The sequence below is a fragment of the Eschrichtius robustus genome, chromosome 20 (genome assembly GCF_028021215.1).
Source record: "Eschrichtius robustus isolate mEscRob2 chromosome 20, mEscRob2.pri, whole genome shotgun sequence".
Taxonomy (NCBI): Eukaryota; Metazoa; Chordata; class Mammalia; order Artiodactyla; family Eschrichtiidae; genus Eschrichtius; species Eschrichtius robustus.
This window is the reverse complement of record NC_090843.1, coordinates 12371938-12389548: the sequence shown is the minus strand read 5'-3', so window position 1 is coordinate 12389548 and position 17611 is coordinate 12371938. Positions and strand designations below refer to the sequence as shown.

At 55.1% G+C, this 17611-nt stretch overlaps 2 protein-coding genes across 5 annotated transcripts; both read left to right on the top strand.

Moving 5' to 3' along the window:
- The first annotated feature begins 7111 nt into the window (after positions 1 to 7111).
- MYADML2 (myeloid associated differentiation marker like 2) lies at positions 7112 to 8035 on the top strand. The gene has a single exon (XM_068531606.1). The coding sequence runs from the start codon at positions 7112 to 7114 to the stop codon at positions 8033 to 8035; it is 924 nt and encodes a 307-aa protein (XP_068387707.1).
- A 3422-nt stretch (positions 8036 to 11457) lies between these two features.
- On the top strand, positions 11458 to 15870 carry PYCR1 (pyrroline-5-carboxylate reductase 1). 4 transcript variants are annotated; one of them, XM_068530976.1, is made up of 9 exons: positions 11461 to 11651; positions 11797 to 11921; positions 12189 to 12259; positions 12986 to 13165; positions 13403 to 13624; positions 13804 to 13896; positions 14051 to 14214; positions 15041 to 15110; positions 15476 to 15870. In XM_068530976.1, exons 1-9 carry the CDS (start codon positions 11479 to 11481, stop codon positions 15548 to 15550), a joined length of 1173 nt encoding a protein of 390 aa, XP_068387077.1. In that variant the 5' UTR covers positions 11461 to 11478; the 3' UTR covers positions 15551 to 15870. The 4 variants fall into 4 exon arrangements, with proteins under 4 accessions (XP_068387076.1, XP_068387077.1, XP_068387075.1 ...); XM_068530975.1 differs by having other exon boundaries at positions 11458 to 11651; positions 13406 to 13624; positions 15041 to 15870; XM_068530974.1 differs by having other exon boundaries at positions 11466 to 11651; positions 15041 to 15870.
- Positions 15871 to 17611: the final 1741 nt, after the last annotated feature.

Sequence of the window (17611 nt, the reverse complement as noted above, 5' to 3'; positions counted from 1 at the left end):
CCAAGGGAAACAGGTCAGGGAGGGGGGTGGCAAAAGGCTGGAGATGAAAGAAGGGGTACCCAGGGGCAACTGCTGGTTTGGGGGAGCAGCCCCATCCTTGGCCTCCCTGGAGGGCCATGGACAGGTCTCCCCATGCAACAGTGGGCTCCCAGTGGGAGAGGCGGCTGGGAGGACCTGAAAGGGACCTGGCCTTCACCTACCTGGGGAGACTTGTTTGGAGGGAGGGGCCCATGCTTCGGTCAGAGCTGGGTGGGGGGGACCCCAGAGGTGCTGGTGCAAGACCAGTTCCTTGTGTGGAGAAGGGCGGCAGGCAGTGACATCAGCACAGACAGATGTCTTGCTCTGTTTGAGGTGGGCTGAAGAGTCAGAGGGTAGCTTTGTGTGTCTCAGGCATGTCAGGCCCACTGAATGTTATACTTGTGGGTTAGGCCCAATGGGATTTCACCAAATGAATAAATTCCTTCTTCCCATGTTCCTGACAAAGAAGGAACATGGGGAGAAAGGCCTACCTCCGACCTCTGTGCTTTACCGTGGGAACTAGTGGCAAAATGAGCCCAGGACCCGTAAGGACAGTGGGTGACGCCAAACCTGCAGTGCTTAGCGAGCCATCGATGTGACACACTGACTTCCCGACTTTTCTTTTTCTATTTTTTGTCCGTGCCACGCGGCATGCGGGATCTAAGTTCCCTGACCAGGGATCGAACTTGTGCCCCCTGCAGTGGAAGCTCGAATTCTTAACCACTGGACTGCCAGGGAAGTCCCCAACTTTTCTAGAAATGTTGCTGCTTTACATTTTCCACATCACAGGCTTCCCGTAGCAGCAAAAATGCTCAGGACAGAAGCAACCAAGATTTCTTTTCAGTAGATGATCGGGTAAATAAACTGCAGTCCATCCAGACAATGGACTGTTACTCAGCGCTAAGAAGAAATGAGCTATCAAGCCATGAAAAGACGGGAGGAACCTTAAATGCATATTATTAAGTGAAGGAAGCCATTCAGAAAAGGCTACATATGGTGTGATTCCAACTCTATGACATTCTAGAAAAGGCAAAACTATGGGGACAGTAAAAAGATCACTCGTTGCCAGGGGTGAGGATGGGGATGAATAGGTGGAGCACAGAGGATTCTTAGGGCAGAGAAACAACTCTGTATGGTCCCACAATATGGTGGGTACATGTCATTACACATTTGTCCAAACTCATAGAAGGTACAAAACCGGGAGTGAATCCTGATGTAAACTGTAGACTCTGGGTGATGATGACAGATCAGTGTAGGTTCATCGATGGTAAAAAATCAATGGTACATCACTCTGGTGGGGATGTAGATAATGAGGAGGCTGTGCCTGGTTAAGGGCAGGGAGTATATGGGACTCTCGGTGCTTTCTGCTCGGTTTTGATATGAGCCATGTTGAGAGCACAGACCCTTGACATGACGTGGTGAAAACAGCAGCTCCAAGAGGACAAAGACTCTGGTCTCCCTTGTTCGTTGCTGTTTCTCAGTGCCTAGAACGAGGCCTGGCACTCAGCAGCTACTGCAGAAGAACTTGTTTAGTGAATGAAAACATTAATCAGAAGGAATAGAAAAAAATAATAATAACACACTCCTGGAAATTTTAAAGCCACAGGGAGACGTGAAGAGAAGAAACCCAGAGGTTTTGGTAAAACCTGATATATGTGTACTACCTAGTTTTAATGACCTTTGCAGGCCCTTTTAGGAAAATTCTTTAAATATATTTTGAATAACATTGTTTTATTTGTACATACAAATACTTGTTACAATGTGTGAAAGTTCACTCCAGCAGCAATGAGCACACCTGGCACCCAGATCTTAGTCTCTTACACCATCTCCAATAACAGGAACCAGGGCTCCTTGGAAAACACGTAGCGGGAAGCGTGCAGGATGAGCCCCGGGCATCTTGCAGTGCCTGCAGCGAGGAGGTGCCGAAAAACAAACCCCACCCCCATTGATGGGGGTATGTAAGGGGACACATGGAAGGCTTTGAGCAACAGAATAAAAAAATGTAGTTTTGGACTATAACCCAAAGTATAAAATAAATGTCAGGCTTCCCTGGTGGCGCAGTGGTTAAGAATCCGCCTGCCAATGCAGGGGACACGGGTTCAAGCCCTGGTCCGGGAAGATCCCACATGCCACGGAGCAACTAAGCCCGTGCGCCACAACTACTGAGCCTGCGCTCTAGAGCCCGTGAGCCGCAACTACTGAGCCCGTGTGCTACAACTACTGAAGCCCGCGCGCCTAGAGCCCGTGTTCTGCAACAAGAGAAGCCACCGCAATGAGAAGCCCACGCACCGCAACAAAGGGTAGCCCCCGCTCGCCACAACTAGAGAAAGCCTGGGCGCAGCAACGAAGACCCAACACAGCCAAAAATAAATAAATTAATTAAAAAATAATAATAAAAATAAAATAAATATCCTCAAGTCCATACTGATATAACTAAATAATTGAAGAAATTAAGTGGGGGAGAAAAAAACAATCTCTTTGCAGATTTCCAAATAATTTATTTCGATACTGTCCCCTCAAGGAGGGGAAGCATACACCCCCCTTAAGTGTGGGCCATGCATGGTGACATCCCGCCCCCAGAGAGAACAGGATGGAAAGGGGGAGAAAGAAGAACTCCCCAGTGGAGACACCTGACAGACATACCTCAGCCAAGTGACCAAGGGCACAGCCACGGTGAGGAGTCATGTTGAGAGCACAGGCCCTGAAGGGATGTAATGAGAAGGGCACTTTTCCTCTGTGGTCTTCCTCCCCCAAACCCACAAGCCCAGATTAATAATGAGAAAGACATCAGACAAACTAGCAGAGGGACAGTCTGCGCCTCCTTGCCCAGCCCTCCTTCAAACCGTCGGGGTCGTTCAAACCAGGAAAGTCTGAGAGACCGTCCCGGCCAAGAGCAGCCAGAGGAGAACGTGATGACTGAATGTCCCACGTGGGGTCCGAGACAGGTCCTGGAGCAGCAGGAGGGCATGACGTTAAAACTGAGGAAACCTGAATAAAGCATTCACTTTGCTTAATAATAGTGTATTAATAATGATTTATCAACATTGGCTCATTAATTGTAACAAATGTCCCATAAGATGTTCCCAATAGGGGAATTCCCTGGCGGTCCAGCGGTTAAGACTCCACGCTTCCACTGCAGGGGGCCCAGATTCAATCCCTGGTCGGGGAACTAAGATCCTGCAGTCTGCGTGGCGCAGCCAAATAAAATAATACAGAGAATTAAAAAAAAAAAAAAAAAAAGGTGTTCCCAATAGAACACACTGGATATGAGGTATATGGGAGCTCTATCAGTGCAGTTTCTTTTTGCATCTACAGCTGTTCTAGAAAATAAAGTCTATTTAAAAATTTTGTAAAAGGAAGGTTTTTTTTTTTAATCTTTTTTATTTTTTTGGCCGCACTGTGCAGCATGCGGGATTTTAGTTCCCTGACCAGGGACTGAACCCGTGTCCCCTGCAGCGGAAACTCAGAGTCTTAACCACTGGACCGCCAGAGAAGTCCTTTTTTCAATTTTTATTTTTATTATTTTTTTTATTTTTTAAAGCAAGTTTTTTATTCATACAAGAATATAAACCTATTTATACTTCATTTATTTTTAATTAATTAATTAATTTATTTAAAAATTATTTCTTTTATTTATTTATTTTTGGCTGGGTTGGGTCTTTGTTGCTGCGCGGGGGCGTTCTCTAGTTACCGCGAGCCAGGGCTACTCTTTGTTGTGGTGCATGGGCTTCTCACTACGGTGGCTTCTCTTGTTGTGGAGCAAGGGCTCTAGGCGCGCAGGCTTCAGTAGTTGTGGCTCTCCAGCTCTAGAGCGCAGGCTCAGTAGTTGTGGCGCACAGGCTTAGCTGCTCCACGGCATGCGGGATCTTCCCGGACCAGGGCTCGAACCCGTGTCCCCTGCATTGGCAGGCGGATTCTTAACCACTGAGCCACCAGGGAAGCCCTACTTCATTTATTTTTAAAATTATTCTTTTTTTCTGGTTTAGGAAGTAGTACATATTTATTTTAAAACTGGAAAACACTGAAAACCCAAAGGAGAGCCAAAGCACCTGCTGCCCCGCGCCTCGGACGTGACAGTGGGGCATCTCAGGCTTTTACTCGGCCTTTCTCTCTCTTCAGAGGCACATGTGCCCACAGGTCCTTTTGTCTTCACACAGATCGCTGCCCTTGTGATCTCCCACCACGTTACCTGCTCTTCTATGAGGCGACTTCAGGGCGTCCTAAGTGTCCCTCATGCGGATGTGCTCAAGTTTACTCACCAATCCCTACTGATGAACTTTAAGTGATTTCCAGCCACATTTACTTTGTTGATATTTTCACACTGTGGGAAGCTGTCAATTTAGAATCGCTCTGTTTCTGTAATTGTAACATGTTAGCAAAAGCTCACAAGCAGAAAACATTGTCACCAAGTAGCCCAGTGGCCAAGCAGCTGGGAGTTGGTGTCTAGAATTGGGAGCATGGCCTATGGCAGGGTCCAGGGAGCCTCGCCATGGTCCAGCCATGAAGCAGCCGCCCAGACCGTGGTGGGGACCCCGAGCTACCCCGGGCCCTGTGGGCGGGCAGAGCCAGAATGGCAAAGCAAGGAAAGATGATTTTGTTGTGATTTGTTCTCAGATTCTCAAGGCCTCTTTCAGAGAAGGAGCTGATAATTTTTAAATTATTTATTATTATTATTTTTTAAAGAATCAATTTTATTTAGTTATTTATTTTTGGTTGCGTTGGGTCTTTGTTGCTGTGCGTGGGCTTTCTCTAGCTGCGGAGAGCGGAGGCTCCTCTTCGTTGCGGTGCGCGGGCTTCTCATTGCAGTGGCTTCTCTTGTTTTTTTTTTTTTTTCACACACACACACTGTATTTTATTTTTACAAGGGATAAATAGACTGACACCAAGCATTGTACATGGATGACCACTACAAAAGCAACAATGATTGCAATTACCAAACATGAAACACACTCATACTATGTCATAATATTGACATTCAGTCCAGTAATCCTCCGCAGTGGCTTCTCTTGTTGCATAGCACGGGCTCTAGGTGAGCGGGCTTCAGTAGCTGTGGCACACGGGCTCAGTAGTTGTGGCTCGCGGGCTCTAGAGGCCGCTGGCTGGGACACTTCAAAAAAATCAGTGTTATGAAATATTAAAAAAGCAGAGACTATTCCAGAAAAAAGGAAAATGAGAGACATGACAGCCAAATGCAATGTATAATTCCAATCAGATCCTGGTGCAAAAATTAAAAATGCTATAAAGTGTAGTTTGGGGGCAGGTGGGGGAAACTGCAGGACTGTGTATTAGGTGATCATTCTTCAATTTCCCAAGTGTGGTCACTGTGTTCAGGTTCTGTAGGAAAACGGCCTTGCTCTTAGGAGGTGTCCATGGAAGTATCTAGGGGAGAATTGTCATATCTCCAGAATTAATTAATGTTATTATTAATTATTAATGGGGGGGAGAGAGAGCACAAACAGGGCAAAGTATTAATAATTCTTTTTTTTTTGGCTGCAGCCCGCGGCATGCGGAACTCCCCTGACCAGGGATTGAACCCTGTGCCCCCTGCAGTGGAAGCACAGAGTCTTAACCACTGGACCACCAGGAAAGTCCCAAAATATTAATAATTCTTGAATCTGGGTGAAAGATATATGAGTGTTCATTGTGCTATTTTGCAACTCTTCTGTAAATTTGAAATTTTCCTAAATGAGAAGTTGGGGGAAATACACATAAGGCTGTATATATAGTGTCAGAGGGGATTGGTTCCAGGACCCCCCAGGATACCAAAATCCACTGATGCCCAAGTCCTTTGTATAAAATGGCATAGTATTTGTGTATAACTTATGCACATCCTCCTGTACACTTTATTTTGTTTTTATTTATTTATTGGTCGAATTTCTCGGCTTGCGGGATCTTAGTCACCCAACCAGGGATTGAACCTAGGGACACGGCAGTGAAAGTCCCAAGTCCTAACCACTGGACCACCAGGGAATTCCCCTCCCATATACTTTAACTTATCTCTAGATGACTTATAATACCTAATAGAAAGTCAATGCTATGTAAATAGTTGCTGGCTCATGCCAAATTCAAGTTTTGGTTTTTGGAAATTTCTGGAATTTTTTCCCCCAATATTTTCAATCTGCTGTTGGTTGAATCCGTGGATAGGGAACCTGTGGATACAGAGGGCCAACTGTATACACGGGATGTTCATAGGGGTTGAATCTAGGAGATAGAATTACAGGCAAATTAATTACAGGCAGATTAATTACTGGCAATCTTTCCTTCTCTTTTTCTGTGCTGATTACAGTCAGAAAATTTTCTTTTCCTTTTCAAAAACATTTCATATATTTTTAACATTTTAGACTAAAAATGGGAGAGTTGAGTTTTTCCTAGGTGTTTACATGTCTAGGAGGGACAAGTAAAGTGCTTACTCCATTATGATCCCCCCAAATAATAACTAAAACTTAACTCCCCCAGGTCAGGCTGGCGGCTGTGAGAACAATGAGGGTGGGCACCTTTGGGAGTGGGGCACAGGATCTCCACTCCCCTTTCCCACCACCTCCCAGGAATCAGAGCTGAGTGTGGGCCAAGGGAAAATGACAATGCGGTCCTGAAACCATCCCAGCTGTGAACCGAGCCCTGCAGGCCTCCCAGATCCCCCACTGCCGCCCTCTCCTCCCTGTGCCCCTCCCCCAGCAAGGCCAGCCTTGAAGCTGCTGGAGCTGGGGTGCCTGATCCTCTCTGCTCTTCTCCCTCCCCCTCCCCCATGGGCAGTGGCGCCGACTGACCGACAGAAGCAGGTGCTTTGGAGGTGGGGGCGGTGCCAGCAGCCAAGGGGTTAATGGTCCTGGCAGGGGCTCGGTGGATCGCAAGGGTCAGATGTCCCTCCTGGATAGGGACAGGCACAGGCACGCAAGCTGCTATTCCGGGGCTCTGATCACGGTCACCTATTTATAGAGCTGGGGGGGCCTCAGCCCTCCCCACACAGGCGGTGGAGAGGCTGCTCTGCTGCAATGTCACCAGCGTCACTGCCACTGCAGCCTGCTGGCATCTGCCGCTGCTGCAGGCTCTGGGGCCACCAGGCACTGTGTGAAGCAGAGACGCGGCCGGCCACATGGGCAGCACCATGGAGCCCCCCGGGGGTGGGTACCTGCACCTGGGCGCTGTGACATCGCCAGTGGGCACAGCCCGTGTGCTGCAGCTGGCCTTTGGCTGCACCACCTTCAGCCTGGTGGCCCACCGAGGCGGCTTCGATGGCGTCCAGGGCACCTTCTGCATGGCCGCCTGGGGCTTCTGCTTCGCGCTCTCGGTCCTGGTGGTGGCTTGTGAGTTCACCCGGCTGCACAGCTGCCTGCGCCTGTCCTGGGGAAACTTCACAGCAGCCTTTGCCATGCTGGCCACGCTGCTGTCCGCCACAGCTGCGGTCATCTACCCACTGTACTTCACCCAGCTGGAGTGCCCACCCGAGCCCACGGGCTGCACAGCCAGGGACTTCCGCCTAGCAGCCAGCATCTTCGCCGGGCTCCTCTTCCTGGCCTATGCCACGGAGGTGGCCCTGACCCGGGCCCGGCCAGGCCAGGTGGCCAGCTACATGGCCACAGTGTCGGGACTCCTCAAGATCGTCCAGGCCTTTGTGGCCTGCATCATATTTGGGGCGCTGGTCCATGACAGCCGCTACGGGCGCTACGTGGCCACCCAGTGGTGTGTGGCCGTCTACAGCCTGTGCTTCCTGGCCACAGTGGCCGTGGTGGCCCTGAGCGTGATGGGCCACACGGGGGGCCTGGGCTGCCCCTTCGACCGTGTAGTGGTGGTGTACACCTTCCTGGCTGTGCTCCTCTACCTCAGCGCTGCAGTGATCTGGCCCGTCTTCTGCTTCGACCCCAAGTACGGTGAGCCTGGGCGCCCCCCCGACTGCCTGAGGGGCAGCTGCCCCTGGGACAGCCAGCTGGTGGTGGCCACCTTCACCTATGTCAACCTGCTCCTCTACGTCGCCGACCTGGCCTACTCCCAGAGGATCCGCTTCGTGCCTACCTTGTAGCCCGACAGGCAGCGGCCCACCCACCTCTGCTCTCCACGGGCTCAGGCACCATGAGGGGACCCAGGTGAACCCAGACCTCCAGGGACAAGCCAGAGGGAGGCAGCCAGTAGAGCCATGGCTGGGCTTCTGGCCGTGCTCAGCAGCTCAGCTCAGGGAGGGGCGGAGGGGGGACAGAACAGGTCTCGGAGCCCTGAACAGGTCACGGGGAAGGAGTCTCTGCCAGGCAACTCCCAGCCCCTCTCTCTCCCTCTCTGTCTATCTCTCTGTCTTTGTCTCTGTCTGTCTCTCTTCATTTGCTGGCACACCCTGCCTCAGTGCTGGCCACTGTAACACATGAGAAGACTTTGAAGCAGGCGCTGTTGTGACCCAATTTGCAGATGGGGACCCTGAGGCTAGGGTTAAGAAGTTGGCTCCAAGCGTCCATAAATGTCTGGAGACCACATTTGGGCTGAGTAAACTAAGTAGTGTGGAAAAGGAGCGTGGTGAGCCTGCACTTCCTCTAGCCTTGAAGGGGCAGTTCCTGGAACCCTGGAAGGACAGCTATCCAAGCAGGGCCCTGCTGGGGCATCTGTGCCAACTCGAGGAGGAGCTGGGAATCAGGACCCCGCCTTGCCACCTCTGAGTGGCCACAGCTTTGGAAGCTGAGCAAGGACTCTGGTGTGGTCACACAGGGCAGCCTCAGCAAGCTGGAGACAGTGCAGGCTTGGAGGGACCCATGGGGCCGGCAACACTGACAAGAGCAGAGCATGCTAAGGAGAAGCTGGGTTCCCACCCAGGCAGGGAGCCACCACTGGGCCCCCGCTGTCTGCCTCGACGCCGCAGCTTCTGCAGTGCCTGCCATGGGCCCCGGGGGGCTGGCCTAGGGCAGCCCTGACCCAGGGGAGGACCAGTCTGGGGCAGCCACTGGGCACCAGGCATCACCCTGGTGCTCACAGGCCCACCACCTCTGTTCAAGTGTTCATTTGCCTGGCTGCCAACCACGAGGGCCTGCTGGGGCCATTGCCCTCCACACTCCAGGCAGCTTCTTCCACTCAAGAACCCAGACTGGGCCAGCCCAGAGCAGCCCACTAGCTGCTGAAGCACAACAGCCGCTCAGCCCATAGACTGGCCCCTGGCCTTGAGCAGAAAATAAACACCAACGCTGATTTGCATGGAGAAGTTTCTGCTTAGGGGGTGGTAGCCAGAGGGGGTGGTGGCCAGCTGTACCTCCTGGGCCATCCACCAGCATGTTCCCAGAGAAGAGCCTAGACTGGGCTTGGCTGAGGAAGGAGGCAGCTGTGGGAGGGCTGGGGCACTCTGGGGGTAAGAGTGGTCTCCTGAGGAAGTAGTGTCCTCTCCCCAGGTGGGTGACAGCAAGGGGAGGATGGGGGTGGGGAGCTCTCGGCACTCACCACCACCGCCAGGGTTTCCAAGGGCCCTGGGCATAGCAGTGGGCAGAAGGGCTGCTATACCCGTGGCAGCAAAGCCCAAGCAGCTGTTAGGCACGGGGTCCAAGGGCTCCCTGTGCTGGCGCCATGCACAGTGTGAGAGAAGTGGCCCGCCTGCCCACTGGGGAGGGCACACGCACAGGGGTCCTTTACCTGGAGAGGCCTGTCTTCAGCAGCAGATCCCTGAGGGGGCAGGGACCCCTGTGTCCTGAGGTGTCCTGAGGGCCCTGCTGGCTGAGGGGGGGGGGGGGGTTGGGAGTGTGTTACCAGGAGACAAAGGAGCATATAGGCCACACCCTTCCCAGCTCACTGGGAGGCCTAGACAGTCTTCCTTTTCTAATCAAATTTCTGAAATGAGTTATCTGTCACCAACTCCCAATTTCCTCACTGTCCTATGGCCTTCTGCCCCCAGAGCTCCACACACCCTAAGTTTCAAAGATCCTGAGGGGGAGAGAGAGGAGGGAAGGGGTTCCAGGGCTCAAGATACGCAGGGCAGATGTTGTCCGGCCTCCGGGAGGCTGCCCTGGGAATTGTCTTCATGCTATTCTCTCCCTGGATCAGATGACTCTTGCTTTTTGGAGGAAGGAGTTATTTGTTGTTGTCACTTGAGAAACAATACTTTTTAAAGGATGGACTCTGTTCTCTGATTATATACAGTCAGTTAAAATGGAGTGGGACCCCCAGGTTTGCGTCTATGGGTTTGAGTCTGGGCCACTCCCTGAACAGTCCACTTTGAACCAGATCTTACTATAGATCCTCCCTCAGAGGGTGAGGACTGAACACCAGAATAAACATACAAGGAGGCCTGGACATTTGCCGTGTACACATGCTCACTACACAGTGGTCTGGTGGTGTTGATGTTGGTGATTATTATGTCAAGGAGAACTCACAGCCCTGCTTCTGGGGCACAATCATCCAAGTAACACTGAAATTACATTTCAGAACAGTTTGTCATCATTTAAGATACAGAACCCAAAAAATAAAGCAGCTCACTCCCTCCCCTGGTGGGGGGATGGGTTGTCAATGATGACGCTTCTTACTTTGCTCTTAACCCTGCTGCTGACTGGGACCCCAGACTATCCTGAAACCCAAATGCAGACTCAGCTCAGATGAGCCCTGAGCACGTCCTCAGGGGGAGATGACTAGAGCTTTGTTCTTCGGAAAACCCAGGGTCAAAAAATTCCACGGACCCTGCAGATGAGATGTCAGGAGACACGGGTGCTCCGTGGGAACTGGGGGCACTAGGGGGATCATCTTCCTCTATCTACTGGTTGACCACCACCCACCCTGAGAGCCTGTTTGAGGAGGTTCACGTGGTAACAGGCCAGTGGCCCCCAGTGTCATGCAGTTTTCAAAGGGCACCTGAGCCTTAGAAGAGACTTGGAGAGCAGAAACCCCAGGTGGGAAGGAGGGGGTCCAGATCTCAGGGGGACCGACCTAGACCTCCCAGGTGCCTCTCCGTTTTGAGATTCTGAGAAAGTCCGGGCTATCTCTCCAGTTTCCAAACCCGAGTGAGGGCCACGCCGTCAGGGATGCCAGCCTGACGTGTCCGTGTCTGTGTCCAACGACAGGGCCCCGAGAGAGGAGCCCTAGCCCAGGGCCGCTCTTTGAGGGCCCGGCTCCTGCCTCCCTCCCCCGGCGCCCTCAGTCCTCAGGCGCGGTCACGGTGGGGGCGGGGGGGGGGGGGGCGGCGGCGAGGGTTTTGGTGCGCTGGGGCCGGGACTGAAGGCGCAGGTTCGGGAGCGCGGGGGCGACTGGGCCCAGCTGGAGGGGGCGGGGGGTGAGCGGATGATGCAACTGCCCCTCGGCACCTCCCGCGCCTCCGGATTGGCCGGCTCCAGGGCGGCCGCGCCGCGGATTGGCTGGGGCGGGGGGGGGGCCCGGCGCTGGGTGCCGCGTGGCGGGCGCGCAGCTGCGGACAGGGGGCGACCCGCGCCGAGTAACTGGGTAATTGGGAGCCAAGCTGGGGGTCGGGGTTCGGCTCGGGCGGGCGGTGGTGCCGCCGGGCAGAGGGAAATGCGCGTCCGCGCCCTCGCCTCCGGCGTCGGGGGGGCTCGGACCTGGGGGAGCGTGGGCGTGGCGAGGGGACTCGGGCGTGGGGTTGTCCCCCTTACCCCATGCCTCTTCCAGACCCTTTCCGGAGGCTGGCTCGCCCCTCCCTGCCCCCTGTCTGGGACCCTCGGGAGCAGGTCGGGACGCCGCGGTGGGCGGGGGCACCGGAGCAGGGTAGAGTTAGACCCGCTGGGATGGGGGTCACCGGTCGGCGGTGGAGTGGCCAGGCCTGGCACTGCCCGCCTAACTTCTTGTTCCGGATTCTGCCCCATCTTACCGCAGCTGCTCCTGCGGAGACGGTGCCAGCTGTGAGGGCAGTGGGCGCAGGCCTCCAGACACCATGAGCGTGGGCTTCATTGGGGCTGGCCAGCTGGCCTTTGCCCTGGCCAAGGGCTTCACAGCAGCAGGTAGGCTCTGCGGCCAGGAAGGGGCCAGGCCAGGAAGGGGCCAAGCGTGAGAGGGTGGGCCAGTTGCCCTTCCCCAGGCTGGGAGGTGAGGGTGGAGTCTGCATTAACGTGCCTCATTTGAGTGCTGTGGGAAACGGTAGCCTTGGAAGGTTTGGGGTAGGGCAGGGGTTGCTGTCTTACCCTGGTTGGTGCGATTTCTGTTCTTCCTGAGGATGTGGTGGAGGGACGCCAAGACTGGCCTTGAAGGAGGAACTCTGTCTCTCACAGGTGTCCTGGCTGCCCACAAGATAATGGCCAGCTCCCCAGACATGGACCTGGCCACTGTTTCTGCCCTCAGGGTAGGTGCAGGGTGGAGGGTGACCAGTCAGTGTTTCTAGAGGCCAGTGTGTGACAGCCTTGACCCTGGAAGGCCAGGAGTAGGGGCCCCAGAGGGAGGCACCATGCCACAGTCCCCCATGCCAATGAGAAGAGGGTCTTTGGGCTGGAGTATCTAAAAGACCCTGCCTCCTGGCCTGCAGATGGGTCCCCTCCCTAAGCCCTTGGGAACTTGGTGACTGGCACATGCACAGCTGGTGGTCAGGAATGGGGTTCCCCAAGTGGAGCCACCGCAGGGGATCACAGTATGGGGGCTAGGAGAGACCACCTGGGGGCTGAATACAGTTTCAGTTTGCCATAGCTGAGTGAGGGCTCCATGTCCAAGGGTGGGGGGCAGGCTACCAGCTTGAGACCACTATCCACACCACCACTCGCACTTGACGAGGTGGTCAGGGGTTTGGGGGCTGCAGCCCTAGGTGGGGTGGGCCGGGACTGTGGTTCGAATGCAGTTTCCCTTGTCCGCCCACAAAAAAAATACCTTCCAGAGTAGGATGCTTCCTCCACTTTTGGGTGGGAAAGGCAGTTAGAGGGTGTCAGAGCCTCGTGCCTTGAGCCCCCAGCCCTGCCATGCCCACATTCCCATCATCCTCTGTGCTGTTCTACACGAGGGGCTCTCGGCCTGCGGGGATACTAAGGGGGCCAGCCAGCCACAAAACGGCAGGCTGAGCTCGCCTTGGCGCTCCCTGCAGAAGATGGGGGTGAACCTGACGCCCCACAACAAGGAGACCGTGCAGCACAGTGACGTGCTCTTCCTGGCGGTGAAACCACACATTATCCCCTTCATCCTGGATGAGATTGCTGCCGACATTGAGGATCGGCACATCGTGGTATCCTGTGCAGCTGGTGTTACCATCAGCTCCATCGAGAAGGTGGGCACTGCGGGTCGGGGTCCGGCGGGGTCTGGAGATGGGGTGGAAGCGTGCACTGCAGAGGGCTCAGGAGCCCTGGCGTGCTCCACACCTGGTTCTCCCATCTGTGGAATGGGTGTGTTTGCATAGCTCACAGAACTCAGGAAGCGTTCAGTTGGGTAAGCATGTTCACACCCTCACCCAGCACAGCATGCTGGGCAAGGGGCTGGGACGGACACACAGCAGTTTCTCCCCCAGAAGCTGACAGCGTTCCAGCCGGCCCCCAAAGTCATCCGCTGCATGACCAACACGCCAGTCGTGGTGCGGGAAGGAGCCACTGTGTACGCCACGGGCACCCACGCCCAGGTGGAGGATGGCAGGCTCCTGGAGCAGCTCATGGGCAGTGTGGGCTTCTGCACGGAGGTGGAGGAGGACCTGATTGATGCTGTTACGGGACTCAGCGGCAGCGGCCCAGCTTATGTGAGGATTGAGGAGGGGCGGGGGCAGTAGGCAGTCCCCAGGACCTCAGGGCATGTCTGCCCATCTTCCACCCTCCTCCTTGCTCTGGGTCCCTGCGGGCAGAGCTGCTGGACTAACCACTGCCTAGAGGAAATGGAGAAAAGGCCTGGGACAGCAGCTTAGGTGCTTTCTCTCTGCAGGCATTCACAGCCCTGGATGCACTGGCTGATGGGGGCGTGAAGATGGGGCTTCCAAGGCGCCTGGCAGTCCGCCTCGGGGCCCAGGCTTTGCTGGTTAGTGTTCTTCCTGACCCTCTGGTGGGGGCCACTCCTTACCAGAACCAAGACTGGTGCTCTGGGGTGGATGGGTGGAGAGTCAGTGGGTGCTGCGTTGGTTGGGGCTGGGAGCAGTACCCTCACAACCTTCAGCCCTTCTCTCTGGCTTCAGGGGGCCGCCAAGATGCTACTGGACTCCGAACAGCACCCAGGCCAGCTCAAGGACAACGTCTCCTCTCCCGGCGGGGCCACCATCCACGCCTTGCACGTGCTGGAGAGCGGGGGCTTTCGCTCCCTGCTTATCAATGCTGTGGAGGCCTCTTGCATCCGCACACGGTGGGCCCCCGCTGCTGCCCGCCCACTCAGTCATTCACTCACCAGATGTTTATCAAGCTCTGGCCTAGCAGCGGGTAGGGCGCGGGGAGCCCTGAGGTTCCCTGGGGTGGCAGTGTGCAGCATCCCTCACCACTCTCCATCATCCTGTGAAGAGGGGCTGCCCTCTGGGCCCACGCTGGGCTCCGCACGTGATTTCATCACTTGTGGCCTTCAGACTGGGGTGGTCATCCAAGCCAGGGAGGCAGACCAGGGGGAACCTCTGTGGGGCTGATGATAACACCTTCCTCTTGGCCTTGCCGGGGAGACTGAGAGAGTTAGAAGCACAGGATGCGCTGGCACAGCAACAGCACATGAGAGCTGAAAGAAATCCAAAGAGCAGGGGACGGACAGGCCTCCAGGATGGACAGGGCTCTTTCTCACCACACTGCCTGCCCTCCAGTCCAAGCCCACAGGCTTCTCTGCCACTGCCTGACAGTGAGGCTAGAACGCAGTGCTGTTCTCCTGGCACCAACCTGCAGGGGAGACAGATGAAGCATGTGTCCTGTGCTCAGGGCTATGAGGGCTCAGTGTCTGGGGGGCTGCTGGTAGATTTGGTGACCCTGAGCTGGCTTGAATGAGGTGAGAGGCAGCTGAACGGCAGTCTAGGGGAGGGGTAGCTGGTAGCAGGAACTGCAGGGGCAAAGGCCCTGAGGTGGGAGTCACAGCACAGCAGCACCCTAGGCTGGCAGGTGCTGGGAGCCGTGGGCTTCTTCCCACTTCCCACTTGGACCCCTGGGCTCGGAAGGAGGCGGAGCCCTGGACACAGCCCTCCTCGCTGTCTCCCCAGAGAGCTGCAGTCCATGGCCGACCGGGAGAAGGTCTCACCAGCTGCCATCAAGAAGACCATCCTGGACAAGGTGAAGCTGAACTCCCCTTCTGGCACCTCACTGGCCCCTTCTGGCCACTCCAAGCTGCTGCCCCGCAGCATGGCCCCGGCAGGCAAGAAGGACTGAGGTGTCCAACCTGCCCGCAGGCCACTCTCTGCCTTTTCCTCCTGGGCTCGGAGCTCCATGCTGGGAGTGTCTAGCCCCAGGCCTCACAGGATGTCCTCACATTGGCCCACTGCCCGTGGCTCTGGTCCATTTGGGTCAGTGGAGTTGTAGCCAGGGAGGGGGCACATCACTTCCCAGTGGGAACTTCCATGGTCCCCAAGTATGTCCTGGTCCAGAACAAGGAAGGATTCTCTGACCTCAGCCTCCCCCTTCCTCTGCCCCCAAACCAGGTCAGGACCACCTTCCTCCAGAGCTCAGGAGGCTTGGGGGGCTTCAGCACCCAGTGTCAGCTGGCTTGGGCTTGAGTACAAAGGTCAAGGTCCCCCCCACCCCCCGGCCCCAACCATGAAGGCCCAGCCAAGGAGAGAGCCTGATCCCACTCGTGCCCTTTCTCCACTCTCCACTCCTTCCTCAGTGTGGGAAGGGCCAGAGGGTCCCTGGAATCCAGCAGAAGGGCCCATGGTTCTTGGCCAGCGTGACATTTGAGAAAAGGGCTCCTCAGATGGTTGAACTCCCGAGGCCCCAATAACACTCAGGCCATCATCTCCCATTCCTGGCCCGACCAACAGACGCTGCCATTTCTGTCTCTGACTTTCTAGGTTAAATAAATTGGTTTCCAGCCCCAGTGTCCTGACTTCTAATTTTGTCACCACCTGTGGAGGGAGGCCCAGACCTGTGCCAGAGGGTCGTTGCTGTCCGATGTAACATTGAAGGCTGAGCCAGCAGCCCACAGGCCCAGAGCCCTGCATTCCAAGGCAGTCAGTCTGGCTGGTGGGGCTGAGTCTCCAATGAGCAGAGGGGGAGGGGGCTTCTGGGGCCTCAGACACTAGAGGCATGACTGGAAGCTGGCACTGTAGGCTGGGCTTGGCAGGCCCTGCTGTGGGAGGGGCATCAGCCTCAGCACCCTCTGTGCCTCCTGGTTTGGTGGGGGCAGATGTCTCCCCACCTCACCCAGGTGAGGCCAAGGGCAGGTGAGGAAGAAGCTTCCTAGGAAGGTGTATTAGGGTTCTTCAGAGAAACAACCAGTAGGAGATGGCTTATATACATAAAACAGGGAATATAGAAACAGATTTTTTATAAGGAGCTGGCTCACACAATTAATGGAGGCTAGCAGGCAGGCTGGAGACCTGGAGAGAGCCAGTATTTCGATTCAAAGGCCATCAGGCAGGGAGAGCTGATGTTGCAGGTGATGTCTGAAGACAGACTGATGGAGAATTCTGTCTTACTCTGCAGAGGGTTGGTCTTTTGTTCTATTCAGGCCTTCAACTGCTTGAGTGATGCCCACCCACATGTGGAGGGCAATCTGCTTTATCGGTTAAAATGTTAATTTGGTCTAATGTTGAAGTCTACTGATTTACATGTTAATTTCATGCAAAAACACCCTCACAGAAACAGAATAATATCTGGTCACCCCATGGCCCAGTCAGGTTGATGTAAAATTAACCATCACAGGAGGCCCACAAGATCAAAGGAGCTGCTGAGGGTCAGAACCCTTTATGGGGCCAGGAGGGCTCACATTTGTTTGATCAACAGTTACTGAACATAGAAACAGTAAGACACACACACACACCCGGGTGAGTATATCAGAGGAGCGGGGCTGGGTGTCTGTAGGGTGTTGGCAGGGGGCACCCAGGTGAAGCGATGGGTCCCAGGAGGGGCAGGGGAGGGGACCAGGAGAGCCCCTGGGCAGAGGTTTTCCAGGAACTACATTGCAAGGTCTCAACTCCAGTTCATTTCCTTCCCCTGGGCCCACTTAGAACCAAGGCCTGATGCAAGTGGGGTAGGTGGAGGGAGCACTCTGCGGACAAGGACCCGGCCTTCCAAATCTACAGGAGACGAAAAACAGAGCAAGTGAGGGGCAAGACCACATACCCTTGTCCCTGCCAGGGTGGCCTCCAGAGTCCAGGTCACACCCCATGTACGGACTGCCCAAGGCCCTCACGGGGCCTAGAGTCCCTACAGGGCCCTCCTAAGGCATAAGCCCCTGGCACAGGCCACCATGCTGGTGGGTAGAAGCTGCATGAGGTGGGCTGTGGGCCTCCCCTGGCAAAGTACTTGGCAGTGCAGGGAGACCCTGGCACCCTCCCTCTGGGGAAAAGATGTCCCAGAAGAGATTGTCCCAAAGGCCACACATCTGCCCAGGACCAAAGCTTCCCCGACTGTTCCCTTAAGTCAAGGCCAGTCTCACTGTTTGAGTGCCTGCTGTGTGTGGCAGGTGTTGACCAATAAGACAAGGGGGGCATGCTGCTCCCACATGTGCCCTGGGTCTGGGGTCTGGAGGAAGCCAGCAGGTGGCTCTAAAGTGAAGAATCACACGTCACAGCCTGGGAGGAGGCACAGGAGTCCAGACGAGCTTTGCGGCGGGC